Source organism: Mustela lutreola, chromosome 1 (genome assembly GCF_030435805.1).
Source record: "Mustela lutreola isolate mMusLut2 chromosome 1, mMusLut2.pri, whole genome shotgun sequence".
In the NCBI taxonomy this organism is placed as follows: domain Eukaryota; kingdom Metazoa; phylum Chordata; class Mammalia; order Carnivora; family Mustelidae; genus Mustela; species Mustela lutreola.
This window is the reverse complement of record NC_081290.1, coordinates 289,911,996-289,929,957: the sequence shown is the minus strand read 5'-3', so window position 1 is coordinate 289,929,957 and position 17,962 is coordinate 289,911,996. Positions and strand designations below refer to the sequence as shown.

The window sequence follows — 17,962 nt, the reverse complement described above, 5'->3', positions numbered from 1 at the left end:
CCAGTGCTTTGGGGGAACATGAAGTAGTGCAAAAGGCAGACAATGGAGTCGAGGCTTTCGGGTTACAAGGTCAGGGGTCTGGGGAAGTCTAACGGAGGACAGGGCATTTGAGAACAGAGGGGTGTGAGCACCAAGCCCTGAGAGCATCTTGAAGGAACTTGCTCCAGGGAAAGCAAGAGCCAAGCACAAAGGTCAAGAAGAGAAGTGTCTTAGCCCCCTCCTCTATCAAGACAAAATACCACACACTGGGGACTGGGGAAGGGTTTATTTCTCACCGTGCTGGAGGCTGGGACGTCCAAGGCCAAGGTGCCAGTCATCCTGGCATCTGATGAGGGCCCTCTCCATGGTGGCAGAGGGCTGTCCTCTTGCTGTCTCTTCACATGGCAGAAAGGGAGCCAGCTAGCTCTTGGGCCTTTCCTGTGAAGTCGCTAATCCCACTCCTGACAGCTCTTGACCTAATTACCTCCCAAAGGCCCCACCTCCAAATACGGTCACACTGGGGATCAGATTTCCACTGATGGATTTGGGGGCACACATTCAGTCCATGCCCGGGCTGTTGCAGAAGCAGCAGGGAAGCTAGTGGGGCGCCGGACACCAGCGCAGGCGGTCAGGGCAAGTTCAGGGTTGCCGGCTCCTCCCCGTGAGGCGGGCACCACGGCAGGCTTCTGAGCCGAAGACACAGTCCCACCGGGTCAGTCTCGGGGTGGCTGTGGCCCAGTGTTACCAAGGACCATAGAGGGCAGAGAAGAAGCACATGGTGAGGAGGGCTGTGTTTACCCAAGAGGACGACTTGTTCTCAGAGGTTGCAGTGGGGAATGGGGAGAGCTGGCAAGCCCTGGCCAGCGCAGAACCATGGACTCAGGACTCGCTGGGTGGAAGTGGGTGTGGGCCCAGGAGGGGCCTGAGCAGCTGGTCCCCCGCAGTTCCCTACACCCGTACTGGGGGAGGTGGCAAGTAGAGCTGGTTCCAAGGGGTATGTTGACTCGGAGTGTCTCTGGCTGAGCCCGGTGGTCAAAGCACAGGCAGGGCAGAGAGGCAAGGCGTGTGCCCAGGGCCCAGCGCTGGAGTGACCGCATGGGCAGGTGGGGAACCAAGTCTGAGAGCAGAGGCCCGGGAGAGTCAGAGGGTGGGGCCAGAGCCAAGGGAGGGACGGCTCCTGGAGGATCGCGTCGCCACCCCTCCAAAGGGGAGACACGGAAGCTCGCGGAGAGACAGAGGAAACCGACGCCGGAGCGGGGCAAGCGCCGATCAAAGGCCCTGCCCCTCTCGTACCCGCCCCTGGACACCTCCTTGGGGTCCGAGTTCAACCTGTGCCTCCCGCGCACTTTCCCGCGAGCGCCACCCGCGCAGCGGCAGCACCGGGTCTGCGCACGGACCAGCGCGGCCTGTCGCCCGCCAGCTGCCCCGCCCCGGGGTGGGGGCACGGCTGTCCCGCCCTGCGCGGCCCTGAGGGCGGGACCGCAAGGCCTTCCGGCGACGGGGCGGCGGGAGCTGAGTGTCCTTTGGCCGTGGAGGAGCGCCGCGGAGCGGGCTGGAGCCTGGGGACACACAGGGCCGCGGTGAGCCCCAGAGACCCTCCCCAGCCTGCCTCCCGGAACCCCGGCTTCTGCCACCTCCGGGCCCAAGGCCGCTGGCCTCCGCCCCCACCCCAACCCCGCCCCCACCGCCCCGACGGCCCGGGACCGCGCTGCGGCACAGACACCCCCTCTCCCAAGCCCGCCTTCCTGAGGACCACCCTGCGGAAGACGGAGGCCTCCCACTCCCCACTGACAGGTCGGGGCTCCTGGGGGTGTGGCTTGGAAACAGCTGGAAGGTGGGAGTTTGGGGACCCAGCTAGGTGTCTGGAGATCATTGTCAGGAGTTGAGCATCTCTTAGGGTGGAAAGTGTTTCCTGGGGGGCTCAAAAGTGGAGTCTGTGGAAGACCGAGATGCCCAGGAGGCCCACACCCTCCCCACCAGCTGTCCCAGGCATCAGCCAAGCTGTGGGGTGGGAGGAAGGGGGCTTGGGACTTTACAGACAGTCAGAAGAGGGAGGCCCAGCCAGTTGTGGAAGCCACTGACTCCCCCTTTAACAGGCCCCTCTGCTGAGCAAGGCTTTCCATGGAGGATGCCAGTGAGGACCCCACCATATTCACTGCCCGTTCTCTGCCCAGCGACCCCCGGCTCTTGGCCACCATGACCAACACATACCTGGGCACACGTGTGTATCATGACACACTGCATGTGAGTGGCGTGTACAATGGGGCTAGCGGGGACACACACCGGGCCGTTCTGCCAAGTCCCCTCAATGTCCAGCTGGAGGTCCCTGGAGACACAGGAGATCAGCTGACAGAGACCTTTGTCCTGGACACTAACACAGGTAACCAGCACCGCCCTGTGCCCCCCCTGAGCCATTGACGGGATGGCAGCCCCACCCTGCCACCTTCCAACTCAGGATGCCCGACTCACGGAGAAGAGGAGGGCTTCAGCCCTGCAGGCCTCCCGAACCCGGGCAAGCTTGGCGTCCTCTGTCGTCTGTGCCGCTGGAGCTCTCCAGACAGGGCGGCTGGCACTCAGAGGGCGGCTCTGCCTCCCTGAGGGGCGAGTGGCTTTGTAACCGTCCTCACTGGCCCTCAGTGGGGCATGCAGGTTGCCCTGACCACACCCCCTGCCACCCATTCCCAGGCTCCTTTCTGCACACCCTAGAGAGCCCCAGCTTCCGGGCCTCCCAGCGCATCTATGCCCACCGCACGCTGCCTCACGTCATGGCATTCAGTGTGTCCATCTCCCGTGTGGCCGTGGGGGACGGCCCCGTCACGGTGCTGCTGCAGTCCACCTTCTCCCCAAAAAGCCCAGACCTGGACCTGCATCTGGGTCCTGACTTCCAAGGAGCCCGGTGAGGAGGGGGTCATGCCTGGCCAGGTAGACCAAGGAGGGAGCTGGTCCCTTAGACATGGCCACACTCTTGCAGGTATCTTTATGGCTGCACGCTAACCCCGGAGCAACCTGGGGGTTCCCAGCAGGAGGTACACATGCTGTGGACACCAGTGCCCCCAGCCCTGACGCTTGGGGAGAGAGAGCAAGACCGGACCTGGGAGTTCCTGACCGTGGTGGGGGGCAGCCAGGCTGAGGCCCAAGCCTGCCTTACCGAGGCCCTGCGGCTGCAGGCAGGAGGCGCTCTGTACCCCGCCCATGCCCAGGCCTGGGCCCAGCTCTGGGCTGGCTGTGGCCTGGATGTGCTAGGGCCCCTGGCCCTGCGCCAGGCCTTGCGTGGTGCCCTCTATTACCTGCTCAGTGCGCTGCCCCAGCCCGGGGTCCCAGGATACACCTGCCACGGCCTCAGCCCTGGGGGCCTGTCCAACGGGAGCCGAGAGGAATGCTACTGGGGCCACGTCTTCTGGGACCAGGTACGCACCAGTCCACCCCCGGCACAGAGCAGCCACAGACGGGGCGGCATACGGGCACAGACGGTGCTAAGGGCACAGGCAAGCTGCTATCTCTGCCATCCCTGGGATGGGGCTGTGAACTGAGGAAGCACAGAGGCCATGGCAGAAGGGAAGGCTTCCTGGAGGAGGTGGAATCTCAACCAAAGAATATATGGGCATTTGGTGGAAAAGAGTGATTCAGGCAAAGGGGTCAGAGGGTACAAACAGCAGAGCTGAGGGGGTGCGGGGCATCTGCAGGGGCAGAATGAGGAAGAGCCGTTGCAGGGGCTGTGAGGGCCACGGAGACTTGAACTGGAGAGACGCTGCCAAAGGTGTACTCTGGGAGGGCCCTCGTGGCTGCTGAGGGGGCAGAGGAGGGTCGGGGCTCGGACAGGAGTGGGAGCTGGGAGAGCCTGGGGCTCGGTGTCCGTTGAGCGTGGGAGGGTCCGAGCTGCTGCCCCTGCTCCTCAGACACCTCAAGAGGCCAGTGCTGTGGCCCACCCTGGTGAGGCTGAGTCACTCACTCCAGGTCAGGCAGCTAGTGGGCCGTGGTGCCACCCACGCAGCTTCTGGCCTGAGCTCCCGGGGGGCCCCAGGTGCCTGCTGAGGACCAAAGCCGAGGAGCACCTAGTCTGGAGGCTGGGACATGGGTGGGGGGGCAGGTGCGGGGGACCCAGGGTGGGCAGCACAGGAAGAAGCTGGACGGAGACAGGAGCTCTCAGGGAGGCGGCGTGAGGAGCGCTGGCTCTGGCCAAGGCAGCATGTGGGCAGGGGAGAGACAGAAGGGGTGTGAGAGCTCTGAACATGGGGCCCTTCCTTACTCGCTGTCAGGATCTCTGGATGTTCCCAAACATCCTGATGTTCCACCCAGAGGCCGCCAGGGCCCTCCTGGAGTACCGTGTCCGGACCCTGGACGGGGCCCTAGACAATGCCCGGAAGCTGGGTTACCAGGTAAGGGGGCCCAGGCACCCACCCTGTGGATCCCCTGAAGTACCTGATGTCCCCACATCCCTCCTAGGCCTGCACCCATCGCCTCAGGCTCCTCTGTGGGTGGGGAGAGCACCGGGAAGTGGGTGGGCCGTCCCTGTGCGCCAAGGCCCTAGAAAAGTCAGGTCTGCTCCATGCCCCCAACCTCTCAGGGAGCCAAGTTTGCCTGGGAGAGTGCGGGTTCTGGTCTGGAGGTCTGCCCTGAGGACATTTATGGGACGCAGGAGATTCACATCAATGGAGCCGTGGCATTGGCCTTCGAGCTGTACTACCATGCCACCCAGGTGAGGGGATGCCATGCCCACCAGGTAGGACCACGCGCCCATCCAGCGGGGCCGTGCTCCGCAACCCCCACCATGACTTGTCATCTGGGGCCGGACCCTCACTACTGGGCACTCAGGAACGCAGTGACCGATGCAGACTGGTCACTGGCGGCGTGGTCCTTGTCCCAGCTCTCCTGTTCCCCCAGGACGTGCAGCTCTTCCGGGAGGCTGGTGGCTGGGATGTGGTCAGAGCTGTGGCTGAGTTTTGGTGCAGCCGTGTGGAGTGGAGCCCTGAGGAGGGAACGTACCACCTGAAGGGTGAGGGCGCGAGAAGGGAGGGATAGTCGTGGGGAGGGGCTTGGTCCCGGGGAGGGCAAGGCACAGACAGCTGTGGCAGGGAGAGTAGGTGGGGCAGGTGTGGTCCTCGGTTCAGCCGGGATCTCCATCACCTGATGTGGTCAGGCCCACACTGGCTACTGGCATCAGGGGCAGGTCCCTAGGACCCTTCACTTAAGCACCATCCTGTACTTGTGTGCCCAGGAGTCATGCCTCCCGACGAATACCATTCAGGAGTCAACAACTCCGTGTACACCAACGTGCTGGTCCAGAACAGGTCAGACCAAAACCCCTGGCCAAAGCTCCACCATGCAGAGGTCCAGCTGGGAGGGCTCAGGCCATACCCTCTCCCTGCCTCTGCCCCAGCCTGCGCTTTGCTGCTGCCCTGGCCCAGGACCTGGGTCAGCCTGTTCCCAGCGAGTGGCTAGTGGTGGCCGATAAGATCAAGGTGCCCTTTGACCCAAGGCAGAACTTCCACCCTGAGTTTGACGGGTACCAGCCTGGTGAGTGCACTGGGAGCTACCTCAGGGCCCCTTCACGCCTCCCACGGGATCTGTGTCCGCCCTGGCCGTCCCCTACCTGAGGGAGCAGCCCCCCTTCCTGCTCCCACCTGCGTCGGCAGCACCCGTCCCTCCCCAGGAGAGGAGGTGAAGCAGGCTGACGTCGTGCTCCTGGGTTACCCCGTCCCTTTCCACCTGAGTCCTCACATTCGCAGGAAGAACCTGGAGATTTATGAGGCTGTGACATCTCCAAGGGGCCCTGCCATGACCTGGGTAAGGAAACTGCAGGGGTGTGGGGGGGGTGGTCCTCACAGCAACCCCAGCCCTCCCCCACTAGCCTCCGTCTCCCCTCCCCATGTGCTGGGCTTTGCCCCAGCATGTCCTCTGACCTCTGACCCCAGAGCATGTTTGCCGTGGGCTGGATGGAGCTGAAGGACCCCTGGCGGGCGCGGGACCTCCTGGAAAGATGCTTTGCCCACATAGCTGAGCCCTTCAAGGTAGCTGGGTCTCCATGTCAGCTCATGTGCTTGTGTGCCTGGTGCGGGGAGCTACACACCCGCCTCCCGCTGTGGCCCTGGGGGGCAGGAGTGGGAGCACAGCAGGGGCAGGTTCCTGGGGACACATGCCTGACCCTTGGAAGCAGGGGCAGCAGCTCCCGGGGCCCATGTCCCGGGAGTCTGGCCACTAACTGCCTTGGCACATGCAGGTGTGGACGGAGAACGCAGACGGGTCAGGCGCCGTGAACTTCCTGACAGGCATGGGGGGCTTCCTGCAAGCGGCCCTCTTTGGATTCACAGGGTTCAGGTGAGTGCATGTCTGGCCCAGAGCAGTCCCCCCCCCACCCCGCCCGCTCTCATGAACGGCTTCCCTCCCCCCAGGATCACCAGCGCTGGCGTGACCTTCGACCCCATATGTCTGGCCGGGGTGTCTGGAGTGTGCATCTGTGGCCTCTCTTACCAGGGGAACAAGCTGAACTTCTCCTTCTCCAAGGACTGCGTGACAGTTGAGGTCAAAGCCGGGGCGGGACCCTGGGCCCCACCCCTGGAGGCTGAGCTGTGGCCAGCACACACTCGCCTCCCCCTGCTCCCAGGTAGGCGCGGCCCAGACTCCCCCAGGGGTGCAGAGCAGGTGAACCACCAGGGTGAGGGTAACCCCAGCCATGTGCCCCCACTCCCTGCAGGGCACAAAGTCTCCTTTCCCTGCTCAGCTGGACGGATACAAAGGTCAGTCCCAGAGGCAGCAAGTTCTGCTCCAAGAGTTTCCTAGGAGAATTTTTGAAGATGCTAGGCACCGGCCCCGAACCCACAGGAACCTCGTGGGACGCGGCTGGGTCCTCCATCCCCACCAGGGCCCTCACCCTCGTGCCGTCGTGGGTCATGAGCCCTGCACCTGAACAACCTGGGCTGCGTGGCTGGCTCCTGGGTCCTGGGATCTGGCCTCCCTCTGTGGGTACCTCAAGCCGGCCGCAGCCAGCCCCCACCCTCAGGGCCTGCTGGTCCCCTTCTTCCCACCCACTCCCCACCTGGCAGCCGGGCTCACAGGCTCCGCGGAAAGTCTGAGTTCATTGGCCCCAAGTTGAGGATGGTCCGCCTCTAGCCTGAGCCCCTCCCCAGCCTAACCCTCCCTGGCCTGCAGCTTCCTCGTGGCCTCCCACTCAGCCACGTCTGTGCCTGCCTGTCTGGGCTGACACCTGCACCCGTACCTTCCCCAGGACACTCCAGGGTGGGGCCAGGGTGTGGTGGACGCTCTCCGGAGAAGGCAGAAATGGGGAGGGTAGCCAGGCGGGGAGCCTGAGGCACGGTCCCCCGTGGGTTCCCTGGGACTCTCAGTTATAGACCAGAAAGCAACTTCATGTGTCATACAGACGAGGTCAGGCATGGCTGAATCCAGGTGCGCTCAGCTCCTCAGCCCATGGCTCCTCCAGCCCTGCGCCAACTTCAGTGGGTCTCCGCCACGAGCCTTTCCTCAGCCAAGAAGAGAGGGGGCGGGGTGCAGAACAGGACCCCACATCTTCCCTCTGACCAGCCAGAAGGACTGGGGCCGAGGGTGCGTGGGTTGAAGGCCACTGGCCTGGGCCCATCTGTCCAACAGGCTGCCTCTCCGCCTGGGGCCTCAGCCCCTTGGTTGGCATGTCCCCCCGGGGTCCTTGGGGGTTTCTTGAGAATGAGGTGAGATGGTACCGCCGCCAAGATTTGGGCGAGGCCGTGCACCTGTGCCAAGTCTGCCTGAGGAATTAAAATCCCATGCTGGGACAAGTGCGTCTGCGATCGGGAGCTGGTGGTCTCCTTCCCTCTGAACAGGAGGGCTGCCTGAGGGACAGGGCAGGTCGGGAAGTGCAGTCGCACGCCATATGGTGGGTCTCCCACTCCCTTCCCCTATCCTCCCTCCGTTCTTGGTGGAGAGTTGGTCCAAGTTCTCCAGGAAGCGGCCACTGGGCATCCCAGCTGTAACGGACAGAGCCATGTGGGAGTGGGGGCGTCAGGGACCCAGATCCTCGTGTCGGGTTCACCATGGGGAGCAGCACGAGGGAGGAGGGACGGCCTCCGAGGGAGCTCCGCTGGCCCAGCTGCAGATCTGCGTGGATGTCTGTGCTGGTCCCTGAGAGCAGGTGGCCTCAGAGCCTGAAGCCAGCACCTTGGCAGGGCTCGTCCGGGTCCCCAGGGCTCTCCCTCAACGGTCAGCTGCGGGCAAAAGCCGAGGCCGACCTGCGAGAGCGGGGTGTGGCAGCCGGGACCATCCTCATAGAGCAGATGCTTGTTCCCACAGCCCTGGAGCAGCTGTGGGCACAGACATCACAGGTGGGCTGGTGGGGGACCCTGCCCTCACAAGGTGCACACAGCCTGACACTACTGCCCGCAGGCCACACATGTGCACCTGCACCTGGGCGCAGAGAGAGCTGACCCTCTGGAGGACTGTGGCGAGGTGGTGGGGCACAACGGTCAGGGGTCCGTGGCAGCCAACTGCCTCAACTTAATCAGGGCCCCTCAGCCTGCCCGGGAGATGGCCTGGGAGAGGGCGGGCCACCGACACACTCTGTGTCCTTGGCACTGGGCACAGGCCAGACTGTCTCTGTTCCCCACACCAGATGTGGGGACCGGCAGACCATCCCATGCTTAGGGACACGTACCTGGTGACAGGCAAGCTGATCCCCGCTTCCAACCCATGCGTCCAGCCCCAGTTGTCCCCTTCATGAGCCAAATCTGGAGCACAGGATTGGTGCTGTGTCCACCCTGTCCCAGCACTGGCACACTGCCCTTACCCCTGGTCCAGTGTGGGAGCAGCATCCAGCGTGGGCCAGTGCACCACCTCTGGCCCCAGGCCCTAGGCAGCACACACCCCTGCCCGCACGGGCTGGCTTGGAGCAGCGCTCACTCCGGCACGGGGCTGGGATGCTGCTGCTGCTGCTGCTCCTGCCGCGTGGCCAGGATGTCACCTCTGCTCAGGCACCGTGCGCGCAGCTAGGCCAGCTGTTGGCTGTCACAGAATAGGGGGTGCTCTGAGGCTCCAAGGGTAGCAGCTGGACAGACCCCCACACCCAACCCAGGCAAATGGGCCGGCAAAGGGGGCTCCCTGGGTGGGGTACTCAAAACCCCGGCCGCCCTGCTGTTAAGGCCCCTGCAATTAGCCTGCCCTGTCATTGGGCCGGCCACAGAGAGACCTAAGGGACTTGGTCCCAGCCACACGGGGTGTGTGCATGTGTTCAAGCAAAACCCATCTTTGCCAGGCTCTGCCGGCTTCCAGGAAGGGGGAGAAGGTGCACAAAGGGGGTGGGGGTACAAGGACATGTGCCCCAAGAATGCTCAGAAGGTGCCCCCCGCCGTGTTCACTCCCTGCCCAACTCCGTGTGTGTGTGCGAGGGTCACGACTGTGGGCTTGTGTGTCTTTGTGTCCGGCCTCCCTGTGCCAGGAGGGAGGGAGCCCATGGTGGGGACCAAGAACTAAAGGAATGCAGGCCTCACAGGGACAGACAGAATGACCCAGAGAAGGAGGCTGGCCCTCGCCTGACCCACCAACAAAAACATGCAGGGTGAGGACAAGCAATGTCCCCTTTGGGGCTCCGGCTTAACGCAAGCGCACTCCCAGATAGGGAAGGGCACACATGTGCTGGAAGAGAGGCCACTGAACCACAGTGCCCAGCAGGGCAGCAGAGATCAAAAGCCCGAGTTCCCGGACTTCATTCTAAAATACGCAGGCATCCCCACCCCAGAAGCCACAAGCCTCCCAGCGCCAAGTGAGGGCAGCAGTCAAGTCGGGGCAGGGCCCAGCAGACAGAACCAGTCACCCTAGCATCAGGCTGCGTAGTCCGGGGGATTTAGTTTGCGTGGTCCCCGGGGTGGTTCCTCTCAGGAAGAAACCCTCTCCCACCCCAGCAAAAAGCCCAAGAGACAGTTTCTGGAACCGGGTGCTTTTAATTATGAAACCAAGCCTGAAGGAGTCTGGTTTGAGGAGAGAGGGTCCAGCCTGGGCACAAGGAGGTAGGGGAGCGGGGACTATCAGGGCTGGAGTTGAGGCCACTGGGTTCCAAACAAGGGATCTTTGGGGTCAGCATTAGGTGCCCAGGATGAGATGGTGGAGATAGGGTTCCAGGGGGTCAGGGTAGAGTCCCCGGAGCAGGGCCCTGGGATTTGGTCCTGGGGTCAGGGTCCGTAGGCAGGATGCAGACAAGGCCCAGCCCGTCAGTCATAGTCCGAGTCATCGAACTTGGTGCTAAAGAAGGCAGCGGAGTCCTTGGCCAGCCGCGACAGGTGTAGCGCGCCTGTCACCACCAGCGCCAGCAGCAGCAGCGGTGGCACCAGCGCCCACATCATGGCCAGGATGTTGTAGCACTTGGCTTTGGACCCCAGACGCCGGGCTGCCTCCAGGTCTCCAGCCACCTTCTGGTCCCGGGCCTGTGGACCAGGGGCAGGGCCAGGTCTCTATGTGCCCTGGGGGCCCTGCCTCCTCCCACTCCTCCTGTGGACCCAGAGGCCATCCTGGGCCAGCCTCAGCCTCCAAGGACCCTCTGTGGGTGGAGAATCCTGGGATGCAGAGGACCCTGAGGAGAAGCCGGAGGGCTTTTGGTCGCAGGAGCCCCCAGCATGCGAAAAGTTGTTTGATGAAAGAGACCCCCTTGGGTAGCCCCCGACCACCTCTGTGCTCTTCTGGATGGACTAGACCCCCCCTCAGGACCATAGCCCTGCCTCAACGGAGAAGCCTTCATGAGGCAAAGAGCTTGTCCACTGCTTGGCTAAGGGAGTGGCCTTCTCACAGGAGTCACCCCCTGGAGAGCCCCTCCCCCCAGGAGCCTCTGGGGCCCTCTGGAAAAGCAACCCCCTCCGGAGAGACTCCTGCTTGACCACCTGGATGGAGTAGCCACCCCCAGAGCCACCGCCTCTCGCCCACCTGGATGGAGTAGCCACCCCCAGCACACACCCACCCCCACCCCCCCCACCCCCCCGCACAGGCCCACCTTGATGGAGTAGGCCAGCGCCAGGAAGCCAAGGCAGCACAGGTTCAGGTAGAGCGTGCTGAACACCGACCAGATCAAGTGGTCTCGAGGTGGGGGTCTGGGCGCCCCCAGGGTGAGGGCCGTGTGGGCGGCGCCGTCTGCCTTGTGGGCCGTCGGGGCCCGGGGGTCCTCGCGGGGGTACGACGTGTCCATGGGTTCCAGCGCCGTCTCCTCCTCGCTCGGGCTCCGGCTTCGAGGGTGGGCGCCCCGGGCCGCTTATAGCCCCGCCGCCCCCTCCCGAAGCCCGGCCCGGCGCCGCCCGCTAAATATAACGACAAATTACAGCTCTGCGCGGCCGAGAGCGCGGCCTCGCCCCGCCGCCCCCCAGCCCCCAGCCCCCAGCCCCCGCCGCGCGAAACCCTCCCCCGCACCGGAGACCCAGCCGAGCCCCTGCCCCGCGGCCAAGAGGAGTCGGAGGGGCCATCTCGGGGCTGCAGGTGGGGACGTGTCGCCCAGCTGCGGAGGAGGGTTGCAGACACACACCCCCCCCCCCAGGGTTGGGCTCTGTCCCCAGAACCCAGAGTTCGGGCTTGGCCATCCCGGCATCTCCTGGGCTCACCAGCGTCCAGTCTTGGCATCCCAGACGCCCCTGCCCCTGTGCTGGTGGGAGGACAGGGGCCCCAGCAGGAGGGAAGCGGGGCTGAGGCATGGAGGGGGTTAAGCCGGGGAGGAGGGGGGACCCTAGCACCAGCGGTACCCCCGCTGTCGGTACCCCCGCTGTCGCTGTCGCTGTCGAGTGCGGTCCCCAGCTCTCTCTGAGCTCTGCTTTGCGCCCCACCGCCCTGGCCGCGGCCAGACAGCTGCTTCTCAGCCTCCATGGCTGGTTCCTGTTGCCCTCCCCGGTCCACCGAGGTTTGGAAGGATGAGCTCAGGGCTCTGTTCTGGGCTCCCTCTGGAGGGCCCAGCAAGCCCTGGGCTGTCAATGCCACCCGTGCGCCACTGACATTTACAACAAGGGGCCAGACCTCACTGTGGACCCCGGCTCATATACTGACAGAAGGGCTCCCCCGCCTCACAAGAGACCTCCCGTTTCTGTCCCCCAACTGTTGGGTTGGCGGGCTCCGGGAGTGCAGGAGGAACAATAGAAATGACCTGCAGTGCCGGAGGCTCCCGGAGTGCAGGAAGAGCATGGAAATGACCGCTGGGGGGTCTCGCCGTCTTCCAGCCTACCCCCCCACCAACCCTTGACTTAACCCTTGACTCTCCCACCAAAAGGATGTATGCCCAGGTCGCCTCTCCATAGGTAACCCGATACCTATGCAGGAGACAGATCAAAGACCCCGCCAACTCCCTCCCAGGGCGACTTCCCCCACTCTGCTTTCCAGAGTCGCGGAACCTCGCCCGAGGGGCCCACCTCCTCCCGGTGCAACTTTCTTGGCTCCCCTTCTCCTGAGCCCTGATACTTCACTGGAGAGAGCCTTTAATAAGCCTTGCCTTGCACCCACTTCACCTGGTGTTGTGTTTATCTCACCTATAAAACCTTACACCAACCTCCTGTCTTCCTCAGCTGTGGTTGTTTCAAAAAGCACCACAGACTGGGTGCCTCATAAACAATAGAAATTATTTCCCACAGGTCTGGAAGCAGGAAGTCCCATCGGGGGCCAGCGTGGGCAGGTTCTGGTGAGACCTTCATCCTGGTGGCCTTCCGCTGACTTCTCAGTGTGTGCTCATGGGCGAGGGAGTTCTGTGGGTCTCAGAAACAACATGAGGGCTCTGCCTCATGGCCCCATTACCTCCCAAAGCCCCCACTTCCTGCTACCAACACTTTGGGCATTAAGATTTCAAGATACAAATTTTGGAGGACAAAAACCAGGGCCCCCACAGAGAGTGTGACTTGGGCCTGCCATGATTCCTAGGACCCATTATGTCCTACCAGTAAGAGGGGCCAGGATGATGTTTTGCCAGTTGAGGTATTGTGATTTATATGAAGAAATACATATTTCTCCATCCTGGTTTCTGGCACACAACCCCTAAAACCCTTGGCATTTCTGAAGGGATAAAGGTGTCTCTTGTTATGTTAATGAGGTGGCTTGGGGACTCTCATCTACGGAGGAGGGCTGGCTGCCAGGAGAGCCAACCAAGGGATCAGAGGGCTGGTTCCAGCCCACCCTGTGACCTCTGGGGTTGGCAGCGGGGCTGAAGACCGGGTTCCATCGCCAAAGGCCAATGAGTTAGCCAGTCCGTGGCTGAGTAATGAAGCCTCCATAAGGCCCCAAGGACAAGGTTTTGAGAACTTCGGGATGGGGAACACGTGGAGACCCGGGGAGAGGGGTTTGCCCGGCAGGACCACGCACGTTTCCCCAGACCTCACCCTGGGCATGTCTGTCGGGCTGTTCCTGACTTGGATCCTTTTGTAATCCGCTGGGGATCTAGTAAGTGAAATGTTTCCCTGAGTTCTGTGAGCTGCTCTGACGAATGACTAGAACCCAGAAGTCACAGGAACCTCGGATTTACAGCCACTTGGTCAGAAGCCCAGGTGACAGCCCCGACTGGTGCCTGGCCCGGAAGTGGGGAAAGAGGACAGTCTCCTAAAGCTGAACCCTAACCTGTGGGATCTCACATTACCCCTGGGTAGATAGTGACCACACTGCTGGCGTCCAGCATTTGCTTAGTACTCTCTGGGCAGTCCCCCACGCATTGGAATTGGGTTGTTAAACTTCAAAATAAAACTGCTAGTTATTTTACCCTCAAAAGGGTTTATCTGGGAATAGCAGAAAATTGCAATTCTAGAAAAACAAGCTATGGCACAACCATAGATAAGTCCCCAGAAAAGAGCCAAGCTCTTTTATAGGTACAGGGGGTGGAGTTGGGAGGCTCAAACTAGAAGTCCGTTGGAGAGAACTGGAAGCCGCAAGCCTAGTTGAATTGCGATCAGCGCTTCGCGGTTGGGCTCGGCTCTCATTGGCTGAACTGTGCTGGCCTTGGCGGGGTGGTGCTGCCATTGGCTGAGCTGTGACGGGCTGAGTTGTGCTCCCATTGGCTGGGCTCGGCCCTCCCTCACTGGCTGGGCTCTCGTCTCCTTGGGCTGGGCTCCGCCCTCATTGGCCCGGCCCGGACGGGCGCGGCCGCCCCGTCCCACCGCGGAGGCGGGGACTGCGCGCAGGCCGTGGCGGCGGGAGACTGGCGGCCGCTGCGCGGGACGTGGGGCCGCAGGGGCAGGACAAAAAGCTTTACATCCTGGGCTGAGCCCGGGGTCCACCAGTCGTCTCGGATCCCTGGGTTTCCAGACCCGGAGAAGGCCTCCGGGCGCTGCAGGGGCGGCGGGAGCCAGGCTGCGGAGCTGGGGATCGGGGCTGGAGGGAGGCCGCCCGCAGACCGAGGGTGCGCGTCCCGTCCCGGCCGAGACCGTCCCCTCCCGTCGCAGAGGCGCTCCGCGGCCCGGATTCTGCGACCCGCGCCGAGCTCGGCCGGGGTGGAGTGAAGCCCGGAGAAGCCTGGACCCCGTCCACCGCAGGAGCCCGAAGTCACCCGTGCTCAGGGCACAGCCCGCGGCCAGTCCCGGCGCGCGGGAGAAGCGCCCACCTCCCTCCCCGATCAGGGACATCTCGGTGGCGGGGGGGTGAGCCGCGGTGGGAGGGGCACCCCCAGACCCTGCGGAGGGCAGCCAGTCAGGACTTGGGCCCCGGCAGCGCTGGGGCGGCCCCGCACAGCCCCGGGGCGGCTTCACTCTGGGTGTGTACACGGGAGGGGTTGATGGGGACCACTCCTGGGGCACAGTGGGTCCACAGGACAGCGGACCTCTGGGAAGTGACCTAAAGGTCATGTGTGTTGCCGCAGCTGGCGGCCAGATACAGGCCAGGCCTCAGCCCGAGCCCACCCGCCCTACACGTAACACAGGGCAGAGTACAGGGGGCAGTGGGGCACATGCTCTCAGAGGCAGGATGGGGAATCTGTGAAAATACCGCACCCCACACACAAGCGCTTTTTTTTTTTTTTTTAAGATTTTATTTATTTGTCAGAGACAGAGGGAGAGAGAGAGAGCGAGCACAGGCGAGCGAGCACAGGCAGACAGAGGCAGAGGGAGAAGCAGGCTCTCTGCCGAGCAAGGAGCCCGATGTGGGACTCGATCCCAGGACCCTGGGATCGTGACCTGAGCTGAAGGCAGCTGCTTAACCAACTGAGCCACCCAGGCGTCCCACACAAGCGCTTTATTGAGTGCAGCGGTAGACTGAAGGGGACAGAAAAGGCTGCCCCCCGGGAGAGAGCCTCAGGCCACGGGCAGCTCCTAGTAGCCTCCATGCTGTCTGACCATCTGCGGAATCATCAGCGATCCAGTGACAAAAAGGATGATGAACGTGATGGTCAGCAGGAGGCCCAGGACCAGGGCACAAATGTTCAGGCACTTGGCGGTGGAGGCATAAGTCTGGGCCCCAATCACATCACCCACCATCTTCCGGTCCCTGGACTGCGGGGGAGAGATGGAGGGTGGGGTCAGGACAGGGTCCTCGGGTGCCTCCTCCCCCACCCCGGGGTGGTCCCTGCCCAGAGCAGCAGGGTCCACTTGCCCTTCACCCTCCCATTCCCCAGAGCCTGAGCAGGACCCCCTCACTGCCGCCATGGGCCCCTCCCTCCTGGGGCCTCCGTCTCCTTCCTCAGCCAATCAGCCTCTCAGGGGACCCCAGGGCTTGTCCTCCCTCTGCTTTGGCCCCTTCCCTGGCCTCACTCCCCAGGCCATGGGTGGGGGCGGTTTCCTGTGAGCTCCTTTGTTCTTTCTGGGAGAGCCTTAGAGCCTCTCGTGCTCCCAGGGCTGTGACTTCCAGCACTGGTCAGTAGGTCCAAGGGGAAGTCCTTGGAATCCTGGGGACAAAGGCTGCTCATGGCCATCCCCAGGCCCCCTCCTGCAGCCTCACTGCAAACACACGCACGTGCACACACTCGCTCACATCGTACAGTCAGTCACACGCACACATACACACACAGTCCTGTACCCGCACGCACCAGCGCGCACACACGTGCACGCCCTCTGGCCAGGCAGACCCCCGTGGGCTCACTGCTCCTGCACCTCCCGGGAGAGCCCCCCACTGCAGACGCACCTTCACAGAGTAGGCAAAGGCCACGAAACCCAGGCAGCACCAGTTCAAGAAGATGGTGTTGAACAGGGACCAGACGATGTGGTCGGGCACGGCTGTCTCACCACGGATATTGATCACGGTGGTGGTCACGGGAGCCGAGCTCTGGGGGGGCCCGAGCACAGCCACCTCGTGCTCCTCCTTGAGCATCTCGTAGGTCGGGGGGACGCCGGCGTGGGTGTCAGGGAAGAAGGGCTGGGCGTTGTGGCTCATGGTGCGGACGCGGGTGTTATACTGTGATCTGTGATCTGGGCCTTCCCTTTCCCCTGTAGTTTCCATTTCTCCAAAGTTTCTATTTCCTGCAGTTTCCAAAGTTGGGAACTGGCCAGGCTCCCAGAGGGCGGACCAATGCCTGAGTGTCCGGTTACAACAGGGCCAGCTAGAGGAGCGTCCTGGCCCAGACACTCTAACTGGGCCTGGGTAGCTACCCCACTTCCCTATTTAGGGATGTGGGTGGGCCATGGGGTCTTTTTCAGCCTGGGACTGTCCCCACTGTTTTAACAGTTTCCTACAGTCTCAGCTTATTAATAACTGGTGTTGTGGTTGACCCGCCCTGGTGGTTCTTACTGTGATCACAAGAAGCCCTTCAGCTATAACGACCAGCAAACCTGAGAACACTTTTAAATCAGAGACTGGAAACTACACAGCACAGTTGTGGCCACGAACTAGGAGGGGGTTGGACGGAGGGGAGGGGGTGGAAGGGGTGGGAAGCTGGACTAAAGGAGCACCTGACACCCCAGGAAGCTCAGAATAGAACAGCAGGAAATCTGGGCCCAAACAGTACAAAATCTACCAAGATCTTTCCCATGTGTCCACTTTATCTGAGCATGAGGCTGGCAATCTGCTTCCTTGAGATGGCTGACCCTGAAATGGGGCCTCTGATTAGTCAGGCACTTGCTGTACAAGGAAGGGGGGGGGGAGGGGGTCGGGGAGGGTAGACAGAGGGAGGGAGAGAGAGGAAGCATGAAGAGCTGCTGACTTTAAAGGGACTGGCCCGGCCCCACTGCTGGGACCCCGGCAAGCCTGGCTGCCCCAGAGGGCAAGGTGCTCCTGGAGAAGGGGTTTTCACCCTGACACCCGCCTGTGGCCGTCCGGGCTTCTCCAGCCTCTCCAGGGTGACTGTGGGAGTAGGTCCCCCACCCACCCCCTGTGGGGCCTCAGACAGGAACACCCGCCTGGGGCCAGCTCCTCCTGCACAGGGCAGAGGATGGCCCCCACCCCCCACAGGCAGCCTCCAACGAAAGCTCCCACCCAATGCCCAAGGGTCCCTGGTGGCGGGGAGACCCTCCCCAGGGCCCTGGGCAGCTGCTCCACCCTGCAGGGCCCGGCCAGGTTGGGTGGAGGGACTGAGGCCTTCCGCTCAGGCTTTCTGTCCCTGGGGCTCAGCTGCCAGGTCTGACGACTGGCTTCTGCAGTCAGTCCATAGCCCAGAGCTCTGTCCCCCTCCCAGGCCACTCGAGGGCTGTCCCTGCCCCCAGGGGAGCAAGGACAGAGCTGGTGGGCAGGAAGAGGCAGCTGCACGAGGTGGCCCTGTCTGGATCCGCCGGAGGGGCTGGGAGGTGTGGGTCTCCACCAGCCGCACCCACAGAGACAGGATCCTGGGTCCTCCCCCCAGGCCCTGAGCTGCCCACTCCCCCTAGCACCAGTGTGCCCGCACCCCTGAGTATCAGGGAGCCCCACCCTTGGGACCAAGGGTGTTCTGGACACGGGACGTCCTTGGGTCAGGGACCCCCATCCTAGGGCCCTGGTCCCACTCTCGTTCCCAGCAGGGGGCCGGAAACCAGCACAACCTGAGGACAGGCCCTGGCCCCTCAGAGCCCCACAGCTGAGCAGGGTGTGGGGAGATGGGCTGAGTCTCGGGGCAGGCTAGGGACTCGGGCAGCGCCCCCCACCCCCAGGAGACGTCACAGCACCA

General features: G+C 63.1%; 3 protein-coding genes across 7 annotated transcripts; 1 reads left to right on the top strand and 2 right to left on the bottom strand.

Annotated features, from left to right (window-relative positions):
* The first annotated feature begins 724 nt into the window (after window positions 1-724).
* On the top strand, window positions 725-7,757 carry PGGHG (protein-glucosylgalactosylhydroxylysine glucosidase). 4 transcript variants are annotated; one of them, XM_059153020.1, is made up of 15 exons: window positions 733-1,559; window positions 1,716-1,773; window positions 2,076-2,359; window positions 2,665-2,875; window positions 2,951-3,386; window positions 4,236-4,355; window positions 4,544-4,675; window positions 4,861-4,972; window positions 5,195-5,267; window positions 5,357-5,493; window positions 5,630-5,763; window positions 5,892-5,987; window positions 6,197-6,294; window positions 6,369-6,580; window positions 6,671-7,757. In XM_059153020.1, the coding sequence occupies exons 3-15, from the start codon at window positions 2,101-2,103 to the stop codon at window positions 6,754-6,756; spliced, it is 2,106 nt and encodes a 701-aa protein (XP_059009003.1). In that variant the 5' UTR covers window positions 733-1,559; window positions 1,716-1,773; window positions 2,076-2,100; the 3' UTR covers window positions 6,757-7,757. The 4 variants fall into 4 exon arrangements, 3 of the variants coding, with proteins under 3 accessions (XP_059009003.1, XP_059008999.1, XP_059008989.1); XR_009348854.1 differs by having other exon boundaries at window positions 725-1,773; window positions 6,451-6,580; XM_059153016.1 differs by lacking the exon at window positions 1,716-1,773.
* A 2,059-nt stretch (window positions 7,758-9,816) lies between these two features.
* Window positions 9,817-12,498, bottom strand: IFITM5 (interferon induced transmembrane protein 5). Of its 2 annotated transcripts, XM_059153044.1 has the most exons (3): window positions 12,429-12,498; window positions 10,940-11,240; window positions 9,817-10,379 (listed from the first exon to the last, which is right to left on the bottom strand). In XM_059153044.1, exons 2-3 carry the CDS (start codon window positions 11,129-11,131, stop codon window positions 10,167-10,169), a joined length of 405 nt encoding a protein of 134 aa, XP_059009027.1. In that variant the 5' UTR covers window positions 11,132-11,240; window positions 12,429-12,498; the 3' UTR covers window positions 9,817-10,166. The 2 variants fall into 2 exon arrangements, with proteins under 2 accessions (XP_059009027.1, XP_059009017.1); XM_059153034.1 differs by lacking the exon at window positions 12,429-12,498 and having other exon boundaries at window positions 10,940-11,654.
* Window positions 12,499-14,900: 2,402 nt separating this feature from the next.
* Window positions 14,901-16,344, bottom strand: LOC131818471 (interferon-induced transmembrane protein 3-like). Its single transcript, XM_059152972.1, has 2 exons — window positions 16,012-16,344; window positions 14,901-15,383 (listed from the first exon to the last, which is right to left on the bottom strand). The coding sequence occupies exons 1-2, from the start codon at window positions 16,324-16,326 to the stop codon at window positions 15,204-15,206; spliced, it is 495 nt and encodes a 164-aa protein (XP_059008955.1). The 5' UTR covers window positions 16,327-16,344; the 3' UTR covers window positions 14,901-15,203.
* Between the last annotated feature and the right edge of the window lie 1,618 nt (window positions 16,345-17,962).